This window comes from Argopecten irradians, chromosome 10, assembly GCF_041381155.1.
Source record: "Argopecten irradians isolate NY chromosome 10, Ai_NY, whole genome shotgun sequence".
In the NCBI taxonomy this organism is placed as follows: domain Eukaryota; kingdom Metazoa; phylum Mollusca; class Bivalvia; order Pectinida; family Pectinidae; genus Argopecten; species Argopecten irradians.
The window spans coordinates 17,598,918-17,622,778 of NC_091143.1; the positions used below are offsets into that span (position 1 = coordinate 17,598,918).

The 23,861-nt window shown below is 34.8% G+C and overlaps 1 protein-coding gene across 2 annotated transcripts; it reads right to left on the minus strand.

Moving 5' to 3' along the window:
• Positions 1 to 90: 90 nt before the first annotated feature.
• LOC138333285 (peroxisomal membrane protein 11B-like) lies at positions 91 to 7,029 on the minus strand. 2 transcript variants are annotated; one of them, XR_011209969.1, is made up of 3 exons: positions 6,769 to 7,029; positions 2,411 to 6,029; positions 91 to 2,285 (listed from the first exon to the last, which is right to left on the minus strand). XR_011209969.1 is itself a non-coding variant. In XM_069281567.1 (2 exons), exons 1-2 carry the CDS (start codon positions 6,818 to 6,820, stop codon positions 5,470 to 5,472), a joined length of 612 nt encoding a protein of 203 aa, XP_069137668.1. In that variant the 5' UTR covers positions 6,821 to 7,029; the 3' UTR covers positions 91 to 5,469. The 2 variants fall into 2 exon arrangements, 1 of the variants encoding a protein (XP_069137668.1); XM_069281567.1 differs by having other exon boundaries at positions 91 to 6,029.
• Between the last annotated feature and the right edge of the window lie 16,832 nt (positions 7,030 to 23,861).

The window sequence follows — 23,861 nt, forward strand, 5'->3', positions numbered from 1 at the left end:
CCAGGGTTATGTAAGGACGCGCCAGGTTTGTTCCTTGAGGAAAGCTGGAGTACCTGGAGAAAAACAACCGACCTGCGGTCATTACCTGGCAACTGCCTCACATAGGATTCGAACTCGCGACCCAGAGGTGGAGGGTTTGTGATGATATTTCAAGACATCTTAACCACTTGGACACCGCGGCCCCAAATGTTTTTCCCCTTTTTCATTTACCATGAATTTAAATCTTTATTAAATGCAGGCTGAAAATATGAGCACCACAGTTTCCTTATTTCCTTTCTTGAATTTGTGCAATAATTTTGTGAAATTTCAAAATATAGCCCCAACAAAACACCCCATTCAATTTTCTGAATTTCAAGCATCCAAAGTACTTATCGGATCAAATACGGTTTCTGCATTTTTGTATATATTTAGTGACCATTTTATAGGGATTTTATACAGCTTAACAAAGTATTAATCCGCATGTAAAATCTTTATAAATAAACATGTACATAGTATGATACATAATATGCTAGTGTATTTACATGCATGATTATACATGTAATTAGCATGTCATCAACAGAGGGATATAAGTCACGTGTCACAACAGATGGTAAAGGCTTTCGTAGCACACTACACAGTCATAATCTTCTTAACAGATATACAGGGCATGATTGTAAAACAAAACATAGCATTAGGTAAACTACTGACACATTAATTGTCATCCTTCATATCCCAATGGTTACTATCACTGTTGTTCCATCCACCCCTGGACAATGTCATAATTAAACTAAAGGCATTTCAGGAGTAAAATATTCACCATCTTAATTCAAATTGAAATAATTAAATAACAACTGAGATCATCTTTTATCAAAATTAAAGGAATACTGGGTAAATACATTATAAATATATCATAGATATACAATTGGACACATACTAAAGAGTAAAGAGTACACTCATTTTAGAGATTTATAGTACAATTTTTTACTTATTTTATGTGTTATAGGTAAAGTCCAATGAGTAACTGATTAAATCAATCAAGTACATATGTATGATGTCATCTTTAATTTCTGCCTACTACAATTAAAACATGGCTATGATGTCATCTTTTGTTGTCCCCAGTACTTTATTTAGACTATTGTTCAAGTACTTGTTCTCTCTGTAGATTAGTACACCTTTCACTGTAGATTAGTTTACCTGTAGCTGTAGATTAGTTTCAACTAATCTACATGCAGTTCCAGGTAAACTAATGTACAATGAAAGGTAGAGAGTGACACTACATGCAGCATTGTAAAATTGGACAGATAAATAAAAAATAAATGTAATCAAATTCAACATTAATGTAATAGAAAACTTCAATAATACATATTATTACATATTTTCTGTTTTATATATTGATTCGTGGACATCGGCATAAATCCAACCACATCAACCACAACACATAAAATTACTCCTTGTGTTGAAAATCAAAACTCTTTAGTATTTCGACAGCACATGCATTCCTACAATGATGTTTTAATTTTAGATAGATATGTGTACTTTCTTTCTTTGAAAATTGAATGAATGCTTTCGGTATATTTCCAAATAATTTCACTGTTAATTGCTTCATTTCTTGAATACATACCGTAACACATAAATCCATGTTTCCTAAATTGAATAATTTCGGTATAATTCCTTATCCAAGAATCACTCAAAGCCTACTGAACAAATTTGAAATTTTAAGCTTTCTTTTCATCATTTTGCCGTTTTCACTGAATTTCAATGTAGTTTCCTTTAGAATCCACTAAATCTTGATATTTTGTTTTAGGACCAATCATATTCTTCATTTCATAACGTAGAGCGTTATATTCAAAATTAATACATTTCCATGCTAATCCTCCATATCTTGTGAATTTTCGACAAGTTATATCCAAGTAAAGGGTCTGCCTCTGACATAAAGAGCAGTTAAATTAAAATATCACAAAATAAACTCTCTTATTGGAAATTTGATAATCATTTTAGATAGTTTGACTTTGTTAAGATCTGATCTGCACTGTCTGCCATGTTGCCTCTTGTACTGCTCCACTCAGAATGAAGAGAACTCAAACTCACAAAAAATCTGTGGTAATAACATGTACATTGGTATGGAATTTCATGAAAAATTCATGCAATGCATGTACAACCAGAAAAAACATATTACAACAGTTACTGTGCTGATATGTTCAGTGTCAAAGATGGTTGAAGGCCTTACCTGTATCTGTAGATTAGTTACACAATAGCCATAGTTAGCACTGTACATCAGAGTGCCATGTTTTAAGTAAGAGAAACACCTCAAACTGTAGATTAGTCAAGATAATGAACAATGCTCGGCCCTTTGGGCCTCGCATTGTACAGTTTGAGGTGTTTCTCCTATACGTAAAGATATAGAGAGTATACAATATAGAAAGAGAAACACAAGTAACAATCACAGATATAGCTATTTTCATCTACTGGTGCTATGAAAAGTCTTAAATAATATATGTACTGGATAACATAATTTATTTCAGGGTTTGTACAGAAATGAGTTTATATAAATATGAGATTTTCCCCATGACTAATATCACCAATGACAGAGTATACTGTGTACACAAGTAGTAAATTATCAACAAAATAATGACAATAAAAATCAAGCTCACTGTTGTCATTTACAAACAAGAGATAACAGAGGGATCTTGGCGCCCACCAAAGAATGATCTATGTCTGACAATGGAAAGAGGGATCTTTTCCCTGCTTTTCAAACTTTTTCAAACACACTACATATAAAATTTGAGACAGATCGCTATAGTACTTTCTAAGAAATAGTGGTAACAAACTTTAACAATGAAATCTAAGATGGCGGCCGGTTTGCCATCTTATTTACCGATCAGTCCCGAAAGGCATTATGGATCAGTCCTTAAATGTACTATGCACACCTAGGGTACAAGGGGAAACTACACATGGAATTTGAGAAAGATCCCTTCAGTACTTTCTGAGAAATAGTGGTAACAAACTTTAACTATCAAAATCCAAGATGGCCGTCAGTCGGTCATCTTGTTTACCGATCGGTCCCAAAATGCAATATGCACAACTAGGGTCCTAGGGGAACATGTATATCAAATTTGAGAAAGATCCCTTTAGCACTTTTTGAGAAATAGTGGTAACAAACTTTAACTATCAAAATCCAAGATGGCCGCCTGTCGGCCATCTTGTTGACCGATCGGTCCCAAAATGCAATATGCACAACTAGGGTCCTAGGGGAACCTACATATGAAATTTGAGAAAGATCCCTTCAGTACTTTTTGAGAAATAGCGGTAACAAACTTTAACTATCAAAATCCAAGATGGCCGCCTGTCGGCCATCTTGTTCACCGATCGGTCCCAAAATGCAACATGCACAACTAGGGCCCTAGGGGAACCTATATATGAAATTTGAGAAAGATCCCTTCAGTACTTTTTGAGAAATAGCGGTTACAAGCTTTAACTATCAAAATCCAAGATGGCAGCCTGTCAGCCATCTTGTTCATCGATCGGTCCCAAAATGTAATATGCACAACTAGGGTCCTAGGGGAACCTGTACATGAAATTTGAGAAAGATCCCTTCAGCACTTTTTGAGAAATAGCGGTAACAAGAATTGTTAACAGACGGACGGACGACAGACCACGGACGAAAGGCGATTTGAATAGCCCACCATCTGATGATAGTTGGCTAAAAAACAATTCTCTCCTTTATTTATTTTAACATTTTCTATCACTTTGAGAGGCATTCCTGACCTTTTGGGATAAGACGAAAATAACCTACAAGTAATCAGTAATCATTGCACTACACATTGCTTAAATTTGTATACTTATCTGTAATTAGTTCAAAATTTGTTACCCAAATAAGGTTTGACCTTGGGTGTAAGGTGAAGGTCTCAGTGACATATTTATTGCAGTTATGACAAATTCTTTCACTTTATTTCAAACATAAATATGCTCGATAAGAGATGAAAAAACATTTGTTTGAGTAAGAATAATCCCACTTTATATTATGGTGACATACAATCTCTGCAAAAATAGGGATGCCACAGTCACCAGAAGGATGTCCTGATTGTTATATAGTACTCAACATCCTATTGGCCACTTATATAGAGAGGTTATATGATTTAATAAAGGATTTTGAAATGAAATGAAGTTATTAATTTTTTAATTAACTAAATACAATATGGTTAAACAGGGAATTATATCAATAGCATTTTAGAGCATTTAATAGCATTTGTATCTGTTGATATCGATAGAAGCTGATGCCATAAATATATATATGAGCAAGTATCAAGGAATACAGAAGGTAATAATACTTTCTCATAGACATTAGAATGTACATGCATACAAGATAATAACATGACTTCAATTGTGGACTAGAAAAAAATCACTTTTATACAAATTCTACTATAAATATTACTAAATCTTATGTTTTTTTTTATTAGATAGGAGTCCAACACACTAAATAAGAGGACATATATGTAACTTAGCATTAAGTAATTTATAAAAAGGCACTTATGATTATGGAAGGTATTTATCACACTTTGTTACACATGTTTAAACACATGCAAGTGTCTGTCTTAATGTCATTATAACATCACTTGCCTGGGGAATGAATAGATTATAATGTCACACTCTCTTGACAGATAGTTTTCATATTTTATAAATACCGTACAACTGGTAAATTTTCTACCATGACTTCAATATTACATTCAATCTGGGCTTGCAGTCATTTTCAACAATATCACAAAATTAAAAGTTGTAGGTAAGTACTTCTGATGCTCTAATAGCATTCCAATATATCAGAGTTACTTCCCTGGTTTCATTGTCAGTACATGTACATAATGACAAAGCGATACAAAGGGAAATAACTCCGATCGGCACTCTTCTATGTGTTAGTTTTCATACATATAACATTCAGTTTGACATTTAAAAAAATGTTAATTTAATATTGATTTAAAACTTAAAGGTTTAAAATATATCCAATCATAGATCTTGCCTAATTTTGGAATGTTAAATGTTAATATAAAACAAAACAAAAAAGAGAGAAAAATTCAAATTTAAGCTCAGAAACCCTGAATAAAATATACTAATTATGATCTTTCAGCTCCAGTTTTACATTATTAATTGATTAAATAAAAACATATTAAAAACCTACAAATAAAGGGCAATAATAGATTTAATCAAACCTTTAGTTTTTTAATAAATTAAAAGACGTGATTTAAAAAACCCAGAAAGGGGCATAACTCATTAAAAAAAAAAGTAAAATGGGACATAACTCCCTATATTGTGATTTCATTTCATTTCATGCATGCAAAGTTTCTTTCACAAAACCGAGTACCTGTTAAGATTTATACAATTAATAGAAATGGAAACTGTTTTATCTTGATGCATACCATTATCCTTTTTGTATACAAAAAAGGTATATTAGATCTGGTATATAAATACTTATATGAATTTCCTAGATTTAGTCTCACGTTATGGAACAAGTTTGAGTGATGAGTCCCAGACAGTTGCTATCCCAGCTGCCGAGGATATTAGTCCCAGGAATCCCTGCGTGCCCGCGGAAGCGTTCACTTTTCCTAACGTAGACAAAGGTAGGACAAGGTCCGCTAAGTTCTTAACCAGATCCAGTACCACTGGTTTATTCTGCATTATAATTTTCACCACTATATTTGTGTCTTGTGAATAGGTTGTCCTGTTATGATTTGAGTCTCCATTTACTTGTTGACCGTGCTTTGCCTCGCGTGATTGTCTTTGTCTCAGCTCCTCTTGTATAATGTTCATTAGGTCGTATGCATTTCTGGCCAGATTCAGAATCAGACTGACCACCCAGAATCTGGCTGATATCTCTGACCATTTCTTTTTGTCCGTATTGATAAGTCCAACATTGTGGGCATATATGATGTGGTCAAACAGCAGGAAGCAGGCCTGATTCAGCTTGGACATCGTAATGGTCAGTCTAAGAGCTGTGTCCTTGATGTGGACGCTCTTCAGGGCAGCCATGATAAAGTCCAAACTCTTACCCATCCGCAACACTATAACAGATAAACAGCCTTGTCAATATACAAATGTAGTTATGATTAACAATTTTTAGTACAGGACTAGTGCAAAAATAATAATATACACGGTTGTTGTTCTGGATGAAAGCGTGTTATAAAGAGGTCTTATTACGCAACAAAGGACGCAGTGGCAGAGTGGCTAAGATTTTATCAAAGTCCTCCAACTCTGAGTTGTGACTTCAAATCTCATGTAGGACATTTGCCTGGTAATGACTGCAGGTCGGCGTTTTTTTCTCCGAATACTCTGACTTTCCTCCACCTATAAACCTGACATGTCCTTAAATGACTCTGGCTGTTAATAGGACTTAAACTAATCAAACCAAATAATTAAACCAGCACCAATATTGTACTGTGTACAACACAGGACTATGTGAGTGGGGACTCACTTTTACTGCTATTTCTGATTCTGGAATGAGACCAAAGCCATTCAGGTTCCTTCCAACTTGCTACAAATTTTCCTTACTTTTTATTTGTTTGTAGTACTAAGAAGCAAGAACTCATATATATGTATCTAAAATATATGAGTCACATTCTTCAGTTAGAAGTCCATTCTTTTAAGTCCATCGTTGGAGACCCACGAGTGATCGCACTACACTATATGCTACACCCATCATTTGATAAGTGTAGTGTAGTGCGATCACATGTGGGTCTCGGACCATGTTTTAAGTCATTCCACTAATTTTTCAAAATTGTGTTATTCATTTTTAATGCTCACATTTTCTGGTCATGCTGAGGGAGGACTCGAGTTTCTTGAGTTTTTGCACCATCTCCGGACCTCTGGCATTGTTGTGGAGGTGCCACCATACCAACTTACTGCCATACTGGATGAGTCTGAAATCAAAGGGAAAACTTATTATCTGTTGGTTTTATTTTGCTTTACATGCTATCATCAGCTTTGGGCATTAAGGAAAGCTTCCTCTAAATTCAGAATATCCTATAACAGGTAATGTTCATGGGTAGTTTCTTGTATGGCTGGGAGCTTTCAAAGTATATCATAGGTAAAACATTTGTTGTTAGTCTATGGAACAGAAAAATAGGTGTATAGACCAAATTTTTTTATATTCATATAAGCATTGAACTGCATGTAGTTGGGAATTATGGAAGATGGTCATGAATGCCATTCATCCTTTTATATTGAAAGCCAACTGGACATTCACCCACAAGGTTTGTCTTTTCATCTTCCTATAATTGTCATTCAGTTGGTTTACTGCCTATATGATTCTGCCTATTGCTAAGTTTTGTTCCATCGACTATTTTTATCTGCATAATTTAAGGAGTATTAATTAGGGTAAAATACTATTAAAAACTATTTGTCCTTAGGTTTAGGATCATTCATACCTTTAGCTGTCACCCCAAAGTGTAGTTTGGTACTCAAGTATTTAAAATTTTCAAACATTTCTACATTGTATATTGACCAGAATTTGAATATATCATTACGATAGTGCTTTGCTCAATTAAGGTACAAAGTCTATCCTCTGTCAGCTATCAAGGATGGTTATCACATAAACAGAAATTAATATTCACCTTAAGCGTCCTAGATTTTGACCTGTCAATGTGTACCTGCCTTACTTATACCTCAGCCCACCACATGTATAATCTCAAACTCAAATAATTCAAACTGACAGGCTTCCTGTTTCAATTAAAAGTGTTTTGGTGGTTGTGACTATTTTTTTTTTACAATATAATATAATACATGTACCGGATATTCAAATACACTAATATCGAATTCTTGCTTTAATAATTCTAGATTTAAGTAAAACCAACTTTAAGCTTAAAAGGTTTCAATGTAATTAAAATTTAATATACTGGTACATAACAGCTTTTCCACTTTTTATTTTTCAGTAAACAAAAAACAGGAATAGAGAATTTTGTTACAGTATCCACAGCCACTAAAACTTTGTTATATAGTTGAACTTGGCTTTTCATTTATTTTATTTTTTTATATATAAATGTATTTTCAGTTGCTATCATGATATTGGGTATATCACTGAGTGTTCAATGACTGATGGTTATCATTTCTCACCTTTCCCAACTACACAAATCTATCGAGAGGCCTATTTACCTGGGCCTTATCAGGTCATGTTGTTTTAGGTCAGTCTACAAATGTCACAGATCATCTCTGTCAAAGGGTCAACAAATAGGCTGATGTACCTAAATCGAGACATGTTTCAGTTTTTTGGGAGTTTTTTTAACTTTATCAGAGATGTTAATTGTGAATAGCGCAACAAATAAATTTGATATGACATTTGAATGTAATGATTTTATGTTTTAAGAAAAACAAGGACATAGTCATTCAGATCCCCCGCCAATGAAGATATCAAAGCTGAATTAAGTTTGATTGTGGAGACTTATGTGTATGAGAAAAAAAACAGAAAAAAGGAAGTTGAGCTAAAGAAAGATGGAGTATAATTCAAGTAGAGCGGGGCTGCAGTTGTTGAATCAATTCGTTTTTAGCTTACCTGGTGCGGCGTCCATCGTCCGTCCGTCCGTCTATCCGTCAACATTTCCTTTAAATCGCTACAAGTCATAGAGATCTGCATGGAATGTAACCAAATTTGGCCAGAAACATCCAGTTTGTATAAATTTTGGCTCTGAACCCCCGGAGTATTTTTCTTTCATACCTCGACGTTTTATTGCAATTTTACAACTATAATATCCCCCCATTTTGAAATAAATTTCAAAAGAAATCAATTTTTTTATACATGAAAAATTACGTGATATTTTCAACAAAAATTCCTTTGTTTGCATATTTTCTTGTAAAACCAGTTAAGATTGCGAAAAAAATGTTAAAATGGGTAGCCATGCAATACAGCCTCAGGCGGCATGAGTGTATTGCCCTAGACCAGCCAGTATTACACCCGTAGGTATGAAAGAAAACGTTACTCCTAACAGTTAAACAATTCAAAGTAAATATATAGTGAGAGTTAATCAATGCCTCGATGAATATTAACGAAATATGAAGAAATTTCAAAGTTTTTCAATTACATTATTTAAAAGATATGATTCCATATTTTACAATGGATGATATTAATTAACTTTCTTTCCCGGATACTGATTTTTGCAATTTCCATTTTCAAAACAAATTCGCAAAGATTAGACATTCAGAGATTAAAAAAAAAGAACATTCATATCAATATTGGTAGATATTAATTCACGAAGATGAACTTTTTGCAAATTTACTTGGACCGTGAATTTCGTAAAAGTAAATCCCAAACTACATTGATAATGTAAACAAAGAAATTTACACTACAGACCCTTCAATAGATAATATGACTGAAACCATACATCTATATTCTTAATCACTTAAGTTAGTCCATGTGTACAATGAAAACATTCTAATTTTGATCAAACCAAATTATTATGCACCTTTCATTTCGTTAACAAGTTAGATTGATCATTCCGAATTTTCAAAGTTTGCAATGTTTACTCACTGTAGTATCGACATACAACAAAGGGGCTCTTAATAGATTACATAAATATAAAAAGAAAAACACAACATAAAATTTCTCGCGCGAAAACAGCTAACGTTAAAATACTTTGTATACATGAAATATAATTCACTATACACCAACATAGTTTTGCGTGCTATTGATTTTGCGTATTTCGCAAAACAAATAGGAAAACGCGAAAATGAATAATTGCTAAATTCTTTTACTCATAGGTAACGAAGAGACTGATCAATATCGCGAAAATTAGCTGGTTTGCAGTCTATTTTGTCATGTCGCTTTCATTTTTAGCTTTTGTTCATATGTCCTCGGTATTTTATTTTATGCAAAGGGAGCCTTATTTGGATGTGTCATTTGGGTTAGCTTCCAATAAGAACATGTCATGGTTCTACTTGGATCAAAGTGGACAGTCCCACCCGAAGTTTTATCTCACTAGAAACAGTACATCTTCTCAGGACATGTATCCATGTAAGTACGTTAATACATTTGTGTTCATTACATTATACCAGAGTTTTGACCCTTTGTTTTACTCCGTCATTACTTGATTAGTCATAATATTGGTATGGAGCATATTTTTTATCAGAACGATGCTTTTATATGCAAAAGATTTTCCAGGAATAGAAAAGTTTCAAATTGACATCTAACAATATGTCATAACGATCACAAACATGTGACACGCCTCCAATTTTACGATCGGCAGATATGTGGTAGGGGTTTTTAGATAAACTCTTAAATAGTCGAATATAAAATAATAACTTTGATATGTTGTAAAAGTTCAGTAATTGTCAGATGGTTTGAGTACGATGTTGGATAGAAAAATAATATTTTAACTTATTTATCAATAAAACAAAACGCACTTTCGGTTTTGAATGCCTGATTTTCGAAAAACCAGGTAAAATTGCTTATTTTCGTGCTTTCTAAAATCATATAAAATAACATCAATGGGGAAAGCTGATCACATAAAACCATGATATAATGTTTAAACTTTGTGTTGATGCAAAAATATCATGTTTAAAAGAATACACTTAAAAGTAGTTAGCCAAGGCAAAATGCCTATAAACCGGAGGTCCCTCTGCCTGTCAACAAAGACAAAGAAGGAGTTTCCAATCTCTATGTATATATGTTTCTGCTTCTGGAAACTTCTCAATGTTGGAAGAAAAAAATGGCTTGTCAATTCTAAAGTATAGCGAAGATATCGATGTCAGTTACACAGCCCTGGCTTTCATATACAACTCATACGTGTGATTTATATATTGTTCTTGCTATTAAGTTTTATTTCACATGTCATCGTGCATATTACAAATCACTTAATTTCAGCATAAGATAACCTCCTTTATGCCAGTGACAACTAGAATTGCGATACCTTGTCAGAAAACCCTGTTTTTGAATATCTGACCTTATTTACATGAAACGAGATAACTAAGATTATTGGTAAAATCCGTCTTTTCTTTTTTCCAGCGGCCTCTGGAACAGATTGGTGGGATGACTATGTTTTTAAGATTCTTGCACGCCAGCAAACGATACAGGTAAAATTCAAGAGTTTCCTTTTCAATTGCCACACTTTAACTTTACATATACCTGCAGATTGTTTATTAAGTATGGCCGAATCCGAATAACCTTGGAACATTTTTTCGCATTTGTGATGTGGTTTTCAAAAAGATTGCAGGAATGGTCATTACGATGAGCAAAGCTCACACGTTCCTACAAAATAACTAAAAAAATGTTTGCAGGCAGGTGCGTTCGAAGCGTGTTTCGAAACAATATCTGATTAAATATCTGAATCATTAATTCATTTCAAATATGTATGAACCATTTTTTTAAACTATAAGGGTTTTATGAAATGATGTAATACACAAGGAATTTTCCTACCTACGTTATACAGTGTATCAAATAGCCGATTATTTACGCAGGGCAAAATTTTCGAGATTTAAATCAAAAGAGAGAGTAAATTGAATTTTAGCGGTTTTAAATTTTCGAAATATAGCTTTCAATGCACATTTTACTTAATCATTTGTCAATATTTCCCGGGTCAATTTTTGCAACCATTGTAATGTCCTGCGAAATAGCGAAATTGTCATCCCCGCAAATATAGTAATCTGCGTACACGGTACAATGATAACTGAAAACCAGCTACTTTTCGCGTCCAACCAAATATTTTGCGGATAAACAGAAGTGGCGAGAATACGCCGATTCCGGAATACAAGGAACTCTTCTAGGTAGGAGGCAGAAAACGTAGATTTGGTCATGTGACCGCGAATGTTTTAAAGTTATATGTGCCGTAACTGGGCGAAAATTTTGACACGCTATTTTTTCATCGTTAATCTATTAAAAACCATAAGGTTAGATGAATAAAGCTATAAAAATCATTCAAATGGCTTCAGATGACTTATAAACGTTAGTTATAACACAGAAATTTTGTACTGTAAAATTGTTGTTTTTATGCCTTGAATATGTTTACAAGGCAACATACCTGCAGAAATCACTTTACAATTACTAATAACATTGTAAAAATGTGTAATGAAATTGTAGACCACAATTTGGCTTCATGGTCTGACCGTATGTACTCATTTCACTTCACTATTGATGTAAATAAATGATTTTTGGCAGTACTGCCAAAAATCATTTTCAGCACTTATTTGTACATGTAAAATTAAAACTTATGCATTGAAAGTACTGTAATTTTCAAAAAGTTGGTAATTTTTGGTGATGAATAACATAACTATTAAAATTTTTTTCCCTCATCTTGATTCGTGATTGTCGGTATGTAAAATACGGCTCAATATAACTTTAAGGCACATTTTTTCGTAATGGCGTCGCACTGTAAAAATATCCAATGGCATGTACTGATAATAACAACCAATGTTCGATGTGTAGAAGGCAACATACCTGCATAAATCACATTACAATTACTAATAACATTGTAAAAATGTGTATGTGTAATGAAATTGTAGACCACAATTTGGCTTCATGGTCTGACCGTATGTACTCATTTCACTTCACTATTGATATAAATAAATGATTTTGGCAGTACTGCCAAAAAATCATTTTCAGCACAGCATATTTAAGTAAATTTGTACATGTATATGTGAAAATAAAACCTATGCATTGAAAGTACTGTAATTTTCAAAATTAAAAAGTGTAATGTTTGGTGATGAATAACATATTAAAAACTCATCTTGATTCGTGAGTATGAAAAATACGGCACATATAATTTTAAGGCACATTTTTTTTTTCATGGCGGTATTCACTTATAGGCAGATAATACCAATGTAAAGTAAAGGCCATTGTCGGTAATGCTTACTCGATAACGGAATCAAGATGAACTGTTCACTTTTTTCTGTTTTTTTTTTTTTTTATTTGTTATTGATTTATGGAAAAAAGTACCCAATATAAGTTATGAGTGAGACGTCCGATACCGTTGATTTCGAACTGCTGGGCGACAGCTCCAGAGATTGATGGCGTCATTAACATGTAATTTCCTGGTGAAGTGTTTATATTCAATTTTCATGCATATTAAGATTATATTTAATATATTATGTTTTGATAATAAATGTTAAGTGTTCTGTCATAATATGTAATTTTCCACCCGTTTTCAATCATTACATATGCCGCCATTTTGTTTCAAATGTGCCCTATATAAAGTCACGTGGTGATGAAAGTCAAATGACTAAACTGAGTGAATGTTGTGTTCCGGAAACGGCGTATTAATCACCGCGCCAGTATAAATTATAGGTACAGTAAAACTAATCACTTTAAATCACAAAAAACACCAAATAATTCTGTATGGAAATGTTAAAAGAAGTCGCCGCGAAAATAAGCAGGTTTTGCGGTATCATATGGGTATTTGTTTTGGCATTGTATCGCGCATCTGTGCCCAGATTGCGTAAAAGGCACACCTACTACGTACCGTGCCCCTGTGCAATAAGTTCCTTTTCTTGCTTTGCAGGTGGATCTGTCTGAATTCTCAGACACAGGGAACAGTTACATATTCCTGACTCGTCAAACAGTTAACGCCTTTAAATTTTTTGCTTCATACAAAATCCTCTACAACATCTATTTTGGCATGCTGCCATGTAATGATACTGACTGGGGCGACCCCTATCTGGACGAAACGGGGAAGACAATGGTAGGTAACTCGTTCAAGTCTTAAATATATGATTTCTGCTATGAGAAAACGTTCATTCTCCACTAATTTGCATGTTTTCAGAAATAAAAAACATAAAAAATAAAAATTGAAAACAAAGTTCTTATATATTGTCATTTGTTTGGCAAATATCTCTACTTTTTAAATCCAAAAGGGCTGACTCCTATATTTACTCATAGAAAAGTTATAATTGTTACAGTCAACCACCATATTTTGATAAGTAACAGAAACATGACTTTGTTAAAATGAACTAAATTGAGGTTTGTCATTAGAAATGCCACATAATATATACAATTTAACTGAATTTTTACTTCGGTTTTGCACTTTTCTTTCCGTTCAAATACATTTGCTCGTCTTTATCGATTGGAGTTATGAAAGTTCATTAGTGAGTTATGAAAGTTCATTAGTGAATAATGATTTCTATAATTCATAAGTGTGTTCGAATAGTTTCATTTTAAAAAAAAGACCAAAGTATTTTGTTTCTATGTTTTTCCTCATTATCAAATTGCACTTATATCTGCATTTGTACATGTCAGTAATTTTGTATTTGTATACATCACATATTACTGAATAGGACATTAAAATCCTGCTTTAAAAATTAACATATATGTTACAACATACTAAATGTATGACTGTAGAAACCTGACAGGATTATCATGTTTTTCTGTTTCATAAATTCGTCAAAATGCATCAAAGAAAATGTACTTTTCAGTGGTTTCATTTCTCTGCAATACTTTTGTTGATTTTTGACTTAATTAGCAGCGGTAACGTATCTATTCTCTTGGTATAAATGTCTGTATGAATTATTAGAAAAAAAATGAATTCGATAACAAGAATCTGTTTCAAAACTTGTACTCAAAACTACAACATCAGAATTATCAAACTTCAGATTAAAACTATTGAAAGCGGCGTCGATGAAGGAACAATTGTGTTTTACCATATTGATAACGTATCTGTATACACCGATTCCCATTGACTGCGGATGGCTTCGGCGTCCTTGTCATTTATATTTGGAAAAAACGACCCGCACGGCCGACAAGTAGATGTGATAACTCAGGATAAACAGTTCTTCTGGTTATTTTGGCCAACGAAACCTCAATTGTCCTTTGTTGATGTTTTTTGACATGAAGGAAGGGAAAAATTCATTCTCATTGTCCTCGCTTTCCTTCACCTGAGAAACGGATCAGTCTCCGTCATACTCGATTGCCACAAACAACCCTAAACTTGCATTTTCTGACCATATCTTTTCTGAAACAAATTGCTTCAAATGAAACCATGTTCACTCAAATTGGAGTTCAACGTACAAAAGTACAGATACGTTACCAAATAAACAGATACGTTATTTCATGTTTATATATCACATTACCGTATAATTAGTAAAACAAGCATTCTCACAACATCTGGCTATAACATGTATTTGAATTAGTCGATGTTACAGTATTTTTATTAGTTTTACGCTAAATATTAGAGTTAACGGTACATCTTTTATCAAACAGATACGTGATCTTTTATACCAGATACGTTACTATTTTGATACGTAATTTATATATTTATCAATAATTCTATGCATAATACCTTTATCAATACCGCTAACTAGTGTTAGAAAGCACGTGATTATTTTCAGAAATGTCTATATATGTCACTATGTACATGTATATACTAAAGGGAAGTGAGGGCTTTTCTTATTTGAGTTTCCTAAAACTGGTAACACAACGAATCTTCCCGCTTGTAAACTATTGACAAACCCTCGGACACTTGCCACGTGTTTTTTAAGCTAATTTTGAATGTTTTATGACATGCGTGAGAGTTTCTGTCGATATGGGTATTTTTCCATAACGTATCTGTCACTAACCCCTCTCATTGTACTTGATTACATAAGATGACACTTTATAATGGAAATTGTACATTTAGTGGAGAATGAAGGAATAGTTACCTCCCTTTTTGGTAGGTATCCATTGTGAAGTCAATATTTTATGAGTTACATTCACGTCGTTTTCTCTGTAAGACATTAGCAAACACATGACGTGTTATTTGTAAGGGCAGATTACTGTATAACATGCAAATACATATACAAAAGTCGATTCCACGATGATTTCCAATTGGTTATGGCATTAAAATTTGTATCAATAACCAATGATAAAATTTAAAAGGCATAGTCCATTCTTTTGCAGAATTTTACGACAAAGATTTCGACAAACCCTATATATACCTCACCTGTACATTGTTTGACGATCAACTTTCTAGAACCAATTCCAGATGGAGCGACTATCTCTTTTATCGGCAGGACTATCACAGGTAAGGTGTATATCACAGGGTTTTTATATCAACAGTTTTTTTTATATTTTACTATTAGTTAAAACGTCCTATTAACCGCCCAGACGTGTCAGGTTTATATTGGTGTAGGAAAGACGGAGTACCCGGAGAAAACCCACACCGACCAGCGGGACAGTACCCTTCCAACTGCCACCACACGGGATTCGAATTCGCGACCCCCGAAGTGAAGGCTTGTAGTATATGTCGAGACATCTTTAACCATTCGGCCACCACGGCCCATATAACACAGAGTTACCTCCCCCTTGCGACTAGGTATCCATTTGACTCATTATTGGAGTAAAATCATGTTCGTTTTTCTTTGGAAAAGTATACGTTAGTAAATGCTCGCAAACACCATGAAGTCATAACCGAACCATACCCTACCCACGCCTAGTAACCAATACTACTACCCTACCGCAAGGGCAGGAACTCGTGACGCGATTCTTGTTCTCCAGATAAACACTCGTTGTGCGATGTAGGCACCGCAGCTGTAATGTCAGTTCAAGTTCGAAAAAAGTTGGGTTTTGAATCTGTGTCGAGGCTTGTTCATACTGACCCCCTCATAATTCAACATATAGTTCCCCTCCAAATTAATACATCGCAATTCCAATTACACTAATTTCCGTGTCCTTCAGACATTACAGTAATGGGGTATAAACTCCACGCTACCCCTTGGATACCCGATCACGACTCGAGTATGAGCGAGGACACCACTTGATATATCTATATGAGTGACGGAATAGCGTTAACACAGATGATACCGCAACCAATCACCGCTCCGTGGTTTTCATTTTGGTCATATATCCCACATCACACGGCTCACGAACTGGCCGTGTCTGCGTTGAACTCTCGGAGTACACACATATGATCGGTCTTGACAGACAACATTATTACATGTACCATTGCAACCCCCTATACATAAGACGTCAAATCATGATTTGTTTTTTAAAACGAGCGTGTCGACGTAATGCCAAACGCTTCACATATTTTCATTCAAGGAAAATCACGATGTAACGCGCCAAAAAGAAATCATATTGTGTTTTTGATTTCTTGATTATTCGAATTATCTACTTATAATCATGACCAGACACTTGAACGAGACGTTACACAGGTCACTACAGCTACGAAAGGAAACTAAGCAAGCAAGTTACTTTCAGAACTTTACTACACATCACCTAAATGCCGTTTTATCATGAAATCTTGAAATATCGAGCAGGGGATCCGCATACAGATATGCAATTGTGGGGGCCCAGCGAATGCATGCACCCCTGTGTGAGAGATTTTTCCCGCATCTAACGTCACACCACCAGCGGGCAGATTACAAAAGGAGCTCACATTCTATCAACCACTGAAAGCTACGTTAACCGCACAACACCGTTAGTCGGGTATCTACTTGGTACCATGAACTTTAATTAATCATTGGTGATTGAATGACATTAATTATACGTTCAACGAGACTTTCTCTACACTACTCCAACATTCAACATTGACAACTACACCAACCTTATTTTCGGCGAAGTGACCGTAGTATCGTTCGCGTTTAATCTCAATGAATTCAGGGTGAGTTTATTATGTTTAAAACATATATCACGACAATAATATTTTTCGCGAATTCCTCATAGACGGAAATATCAGAGGTAATATAATGTTATCAGAACACGTTTTTGCTAGCATTGCCGAGAAGGGTCATAATCTGCGGGACAATAACAAGCAAAACCAATCTCTTTCCTCCGCTTAAGCGTTGTCCGAACTGATGTGGAAATTGCTATATTTAGAAATAAAGTGTGCGCCTTAAAACTTTGGTAGTAGTGTGTGTGTAATTAGTAACAGACACATTTAAAATATCGGATCCGCCACGTGTATATACATATATAATGCAACTTCAAACCATATTTTACAGAATGCATAAATTAAAGAATCGACAAAGTAGTACATGGTATAATGATAGTACATTATTGATAAAAACAGAATATGCAGTATAGAGCCTTTTTTATGCCAAGTCCACCTTTTCCGGCGATTTATGATACATAAGAAATATAAAAGTTGACAAAACGCTGATCTTTCTTATCATTAATGTCCATCTTTGAAATCACTTTGCAGAGCAGTTCGTTGAAGCACACGCATTAGTGAACACTTGGTTAATTGGCCAAATGGTAAGTTAAAGTTTTTGGTTTATTGGCCAAATGGTAAGTTTAAAGATTTGGTTTATTGGCCAAATGGTACAGTTAACGTTGGGTTTTGGCCATATTGTAAGTTTAACGTTGGGTTATTGTAAAAATTGGCCCAAATGGTAATGTTAACGTTGGGATTATTGGCTAAATGGTAAGTTAACGCTGGGTTATTGGCTAAACTGGTAGGTTAACGTTGGGTTATTGGCTAAATGGTATATTAAACGTTGGGTAATTGACTAAATGGTAAATTAACGTTTGGTTATTGACTAAAATGGTAAGATTATTAACGTTGCGGTTAATATGGCTTAATGGTAAAGTTAACGTGTCGGGTTATTGGCCCAAATGGTAAAGTTAAACGTTGGGTTATAGGCCAAATGGCTAGTTAACGTCGGGTTTAATAGGCTAGGCTAAATGGTAAGTTAACGATGGGTTATTGGGGCTAATATGGTAGGTTAACGTTGGGTTATTGGCTATATGGTTTTTATACGTTGGGTTAAGGTTTGACTAGTTGGTAAATTAACGTTTGGATATTGGACTAAATGGTTAAATGAACACGTATGGGGTATTGGCTCAATTGCGTAAGGTTTTAAAGTGTGGTTAAATGGCTTAAAAGTGTGCTAATGTTATCGTGTTGGGTCTATTGGGCCAAATGGTAAGTTAACGTTGGGTTTAGGCTTAATGGGAAGTTAACGTTGGTATTTTGGCTAATTGGTAAGTTTAACGTTGGGTTTTTTTGTTTTATTGGCTAAATGGTATGGTTAGACGTTGGGTTATTGGCTTTATAGGTAAGTTAACGTTGGGCTTTTGGCTAAAATGGTTAGTCAAAACTGTTTAATTTTATATATGGCAAAATGGTAAGATATCAACTGGCTGTTTTGCAAAATGGTAAGTTATAACTATAACTGGTTTTTTTGTGCCAATTGTCTGGATGTAAAGGAAGCACGTAGGAAGATACCGTGGAATGTGTGATTTAGAGACACTTGGTACCTGTATACATTAAGTCCCAAACAAACACGTTCAGCATTATTTGGTTTAAGATGCTATACTACTGAAAAATGGCATTTTTTCCCCTTAAAAAACCTGGAGAAGAGGGATTAGTATTATTTTCTAAATTACAACAAGAGGCCCAGAGGGCCTGTATCGCTAATAAGGTTTGTAATACCTAGTAATGTTTTCTGAATACAGGTTCATTGTTTCTTTTCTGAAGGAATTTGAATATTTACCTCTAATTCCCCTTAATGGGCCCCACTACTTTCTGCTCCCGGGGGGGGGGGGGGTTCAAAAGCCAAAATTTATACAAATTTCTGTTAACCCCAAGGATGTCTTCTTGGGCAAAATTTGGTTAAAATCCAAGCAGAAACTATATGACTAGTAGCGATTTATAGGATTTACACTTTATTTTTTCCCATTTTGGGCCCAGCCTCTCCTGCCCACGGGGGGGGACAGAGTCAAAAATTTTATACAAGTTTTGTTATCCCCTTCCCCCAAGGGATGCTTCTGGCCCAAATTTGGTTACAATCAATGCAAATACTCTAGGACAAGTAGCGATTTATAGAATTTAACTCTATTTAATCTATTGGGCCCCGCCCTTCCTAGCCCCCGGGGTCAGAGCCAAAATTTATACAAGTTTCTGCTTCCCCTTCCCCAAAGGATGTTTTATGGCCAAATTTTGTTACAATCTATAATGCAGAACCACAGGACAAGTAACCGATTTATAAGATTTAACCTTTATTTCCCCTATTGGGCCCCGCCCCTCCTGCCCCCGGGGGTCAGAGCTAAAATTCTATACAGGTTATGTTCCCCTTTCCCCAAGGATGTTCTATCGGCCAAATTTGGTTACAATCCATGCAGAACTCTAGGACAAGTAGCGATTTATTGGATTTACCTTTAGTTCCCCTATTGGGCCCAGCCCCTCCTGCCCCGGAGGGTCAGAGCCAAAAATTTATAAAGTTCTGTTCCCCTTTCCCCAATGAATGTTTCTGGCCGAATTTGGTTATCAATCCATGGCGTAAACTCTAGGACAAGTAGCGATTTATAGGATTTACCTATAGTTCCCATAAGGGGCCCCGGCACCTCTTGCCCCTGGGGGATCAGAGCCAAAATCTATACAAGTTCTGTTCCCCTTCCCCCAAGGATAGGTTTCTGGCCAAATTTTGGTTACAATCCATGCAGAATCCTCTATGACTTGTAGCCGATTTTTTTAAAGGAAATGTTGACGGACTGGACGACGGACGGACGACGGAACGCGCGCCATGCGCCATGACATAAGCTCACCGGCCCTTTTACACTATTTATTTTTTTAGAGCTTCAAGATGAAAGAATATTTTAAATAATGAATAGCAGTCCATGACTCTATGTCTAATATTTTGCCTGCGCCATCCACCAAAAGCAAAGTCAATATTTCATATTACTGTTTGTTTTTTTCTAATGAGGACATACATTTGCATGTGTAAAACACGAATTAATGTTCAAATGATGAGAAGCTTTGTGAGCTCCGTCGAGACGGGGCGCAAGTACGTAATTTCAACGTACGTCGCAGCACATATAAATGAAATTTGAAAGACCAAAATAAAGGTAACCATATTTTTCAAATCTAACCGAAAGTCTAAGTGTTAACTTTGAACACTAAAGAACCGTCGTAACGGGCTTAGATGGGCACAGCAATTCATATAACTGACGTTTTTCTTGTTGTAACCTGACAAAATACTTTTCTTTTGTGCAATTATATATTGAATCTTTCCTTGTTTAATGAGCTTTAAATTCACAGTTTTATATCGACCCCAGCAATTTCGGTTGATTTTTTCAGCCATTTTACGTTAATTTTTTTGCCACATATTTTTTTCCAATTTAGGTTCTATTCTTAATGTAAATTGGACTGAATAAATTATCATTTTGCATAATGAAAAACAAGAAAACAAAAGATAAGATTTGCATAAATATTAGGACCCAAAATTCGGGTTTGTAAAATTCACTCAGCAATTTAACTTTGACAGGATAATTAATTGTTTCAAAAAATAATGTGTTGTAAGAACGTCCAATCAGAGTATAGCAAATTGTTTTGTTGTAGCTCAGGCTGTATAATCAATAAAACATTTTCTACAAAAAAAAATCTTATGGACTGAATTTTACATTACATATATTTGTCGAAGTTTTTCGTACATAAAAATATAAGAACCAAGTTACATTTGGTTGCTCCTTGACATGATGGGACATACATACACCTATCTTTTTGCTAACGTTATCGGTAAAACTTTGTGAAGTACAAAGAGGCTATATCGGAAAATATTTCAGTAAGAATAACGGAAAATAGTAGGGACTAAGTCCGAGTGTGAGCGGACACATGGGATATTCATAGCACGTGAATTATAAACAGCTACTTCAGCCCTATTAATACTATTCTTGATAAATGTTCATTTTGTTCGTCTTCTTCTTCCTTATTATATTATTTAGAGGAACAGTTGAATGCCATGGGTCGACCACTTGGCTACACAAAAATATAAAGGTAAAAGTGCGTCATAATATATATTGACTTTGATGTGGGATAAGCGAATTGTAAGGTTAGGGTTGGACCCAACCACTCTCGCTTGTGTTCCACTCACTAAAGCCATACATTTATTTAATACATTATGTACCCACGGACTCACGTGGTGAAGTAGGTGCAATATGTTCTTTTCTTTTATAATACCTTTATACCCACGTATGGATATATTTTAAAGAAGAAATGTACAATGTATTTTATGTAAAATAAAATTTGAAATTGACCTTTTTTTAGGAGTAGTCTCTCATAACTCTTTTTATGAGTGTTTTTTTAAGATTGGTACCTTTTAATGTTTTAATATGATTGTAAATCTCTTGAAGGTGAGAACGTTAATAAAATTATCTTATCTTATCTGTCAATGAACATTATATACTCCTTCAATAGACCCTTTTCCAGTAATAAAGTATAATACTTACCAAACACCGATGGGTTGTACGAGGACGTTTTATATAATCAACCAGTTTCAATTTGATTTCCATATCAAAATTCCACACCAGGGAGACGCGGCTAGAAAATTAACTAATGTCATTTTGATTCATAAATCAATTTTGTGACGTTTACAATAACATCAACAAACGAAAATTATGTAAATGTAGGCTCCGTTTCTGTAGTATTGTTCATTTGGTGGTTTTTATTTTAATTTTCATTAAAGAAAATTGTAGGTCTAAAATTTTTAAAGTGTGGATTACTAATTTTTTTTTTTTTTTTTGTCAGTCAAATGCAATTTTTTTATCTTTTATGATATATCAACCTTGTTCGAGCGCTTTTTCACATTGCATTTTCGGTCTCTAGTCCACAAAGCATATCTCAAACTGACAAGGAACAAATGATCTTTTTATTAAAGTCGATCTTTCATGCAATAGCCCACTTTGGATCCAAAGAAAATGGACTTAATAAGCAGATTGTCCCTTATACAGTGGTTACGCTAGAGACAGGTTTTACTTAGATCTAACGAAACGACTAGAAGAACTTCCTTATCCGATTATATTACGTCATAAAGATAGAAAAAAAATCAAATTGTCAGTTTTGTTCGGATTTGCAGGTACTTTCCCAACAGATCTATCAACAACAGCAACGACGACAACCACAGTTGCACCAACAACGACGACGGGACGACTGCACCAACAACTGCAACATCGACAACAACAACCACACCGGCAACAACAAGTACAACATCGCCACAAGTTACAAGTTCATACAGCAATCGCCAACAACTGCACTGACAACAACTATAACATCCGCCAAACAACTGCACTGACAACTAATTACAACATCGCCAAACAACTACACAACGCACACAACAACCACAAACACCAATTATTATCTACAACCTCCACAACCACCACAAATGCTATGACAACTGGATTACAACATACGACAAATAATGAGCCAATCATCTACTGTAACAGAAACTACAACTAAAACCCCTAAGACACAGGGACACACCAGCTCAAGTACAGACATAATTGGCTACCAGCGAAGGAACAAACCAGGGAAGTGCTGCGGAAAACACAGCACAATGTGTTCTGCGCATGTTCCATTAAAAACGTCACGGCTCTCTCACCACAGAAGAATTGCAACAAAAACTGGCACAACTCCCGAAAAGGGGGAAACTAACAGTAAATTACACAGAACTATCTTCATACTTCCGTCAACTCAACAGCATGCCAGACTCGCGCTCCGTCTGCCCAAGGAATTCGGGATCATTGGTGTTGGCCTTATTGCACTGATTCATTTTCTTTTAAATCATTTTTCTCCGACCTCCAATTTCTTGTGAGGACAGCTCAAACGATGAGGTATAGTTTTTGGAGGCAACAGTATTAATTCCATTTAAAAAGATAGCTTCATAAACATTTTTTCCAATTGATGAGATGAAATATCCCTTCAAAAGACAAAGGAAAGGGAATCTGGTTTAATAGACTTGCCTTATTCTTTCTTTGCCCATGGCATCAGACAATAATATACTGCATTGTTGAATGACCATTGATCAATTAAGCTATGTGCGTTCAAATAAGCACGGGGGTTCTGGTCACGTTTGTAATGGATTCTTAATGGACTTTTGGTAATAGTTCAATGTGTGACACAAATAATACCGACAATCACTCCACGTCAATATCCATGTGAAATGTATTATTGTGAGTTTTTTGAGTGTTGACGTGTACTGCGAAATAGGTTTATCCTTTTCGATTTGCTAAA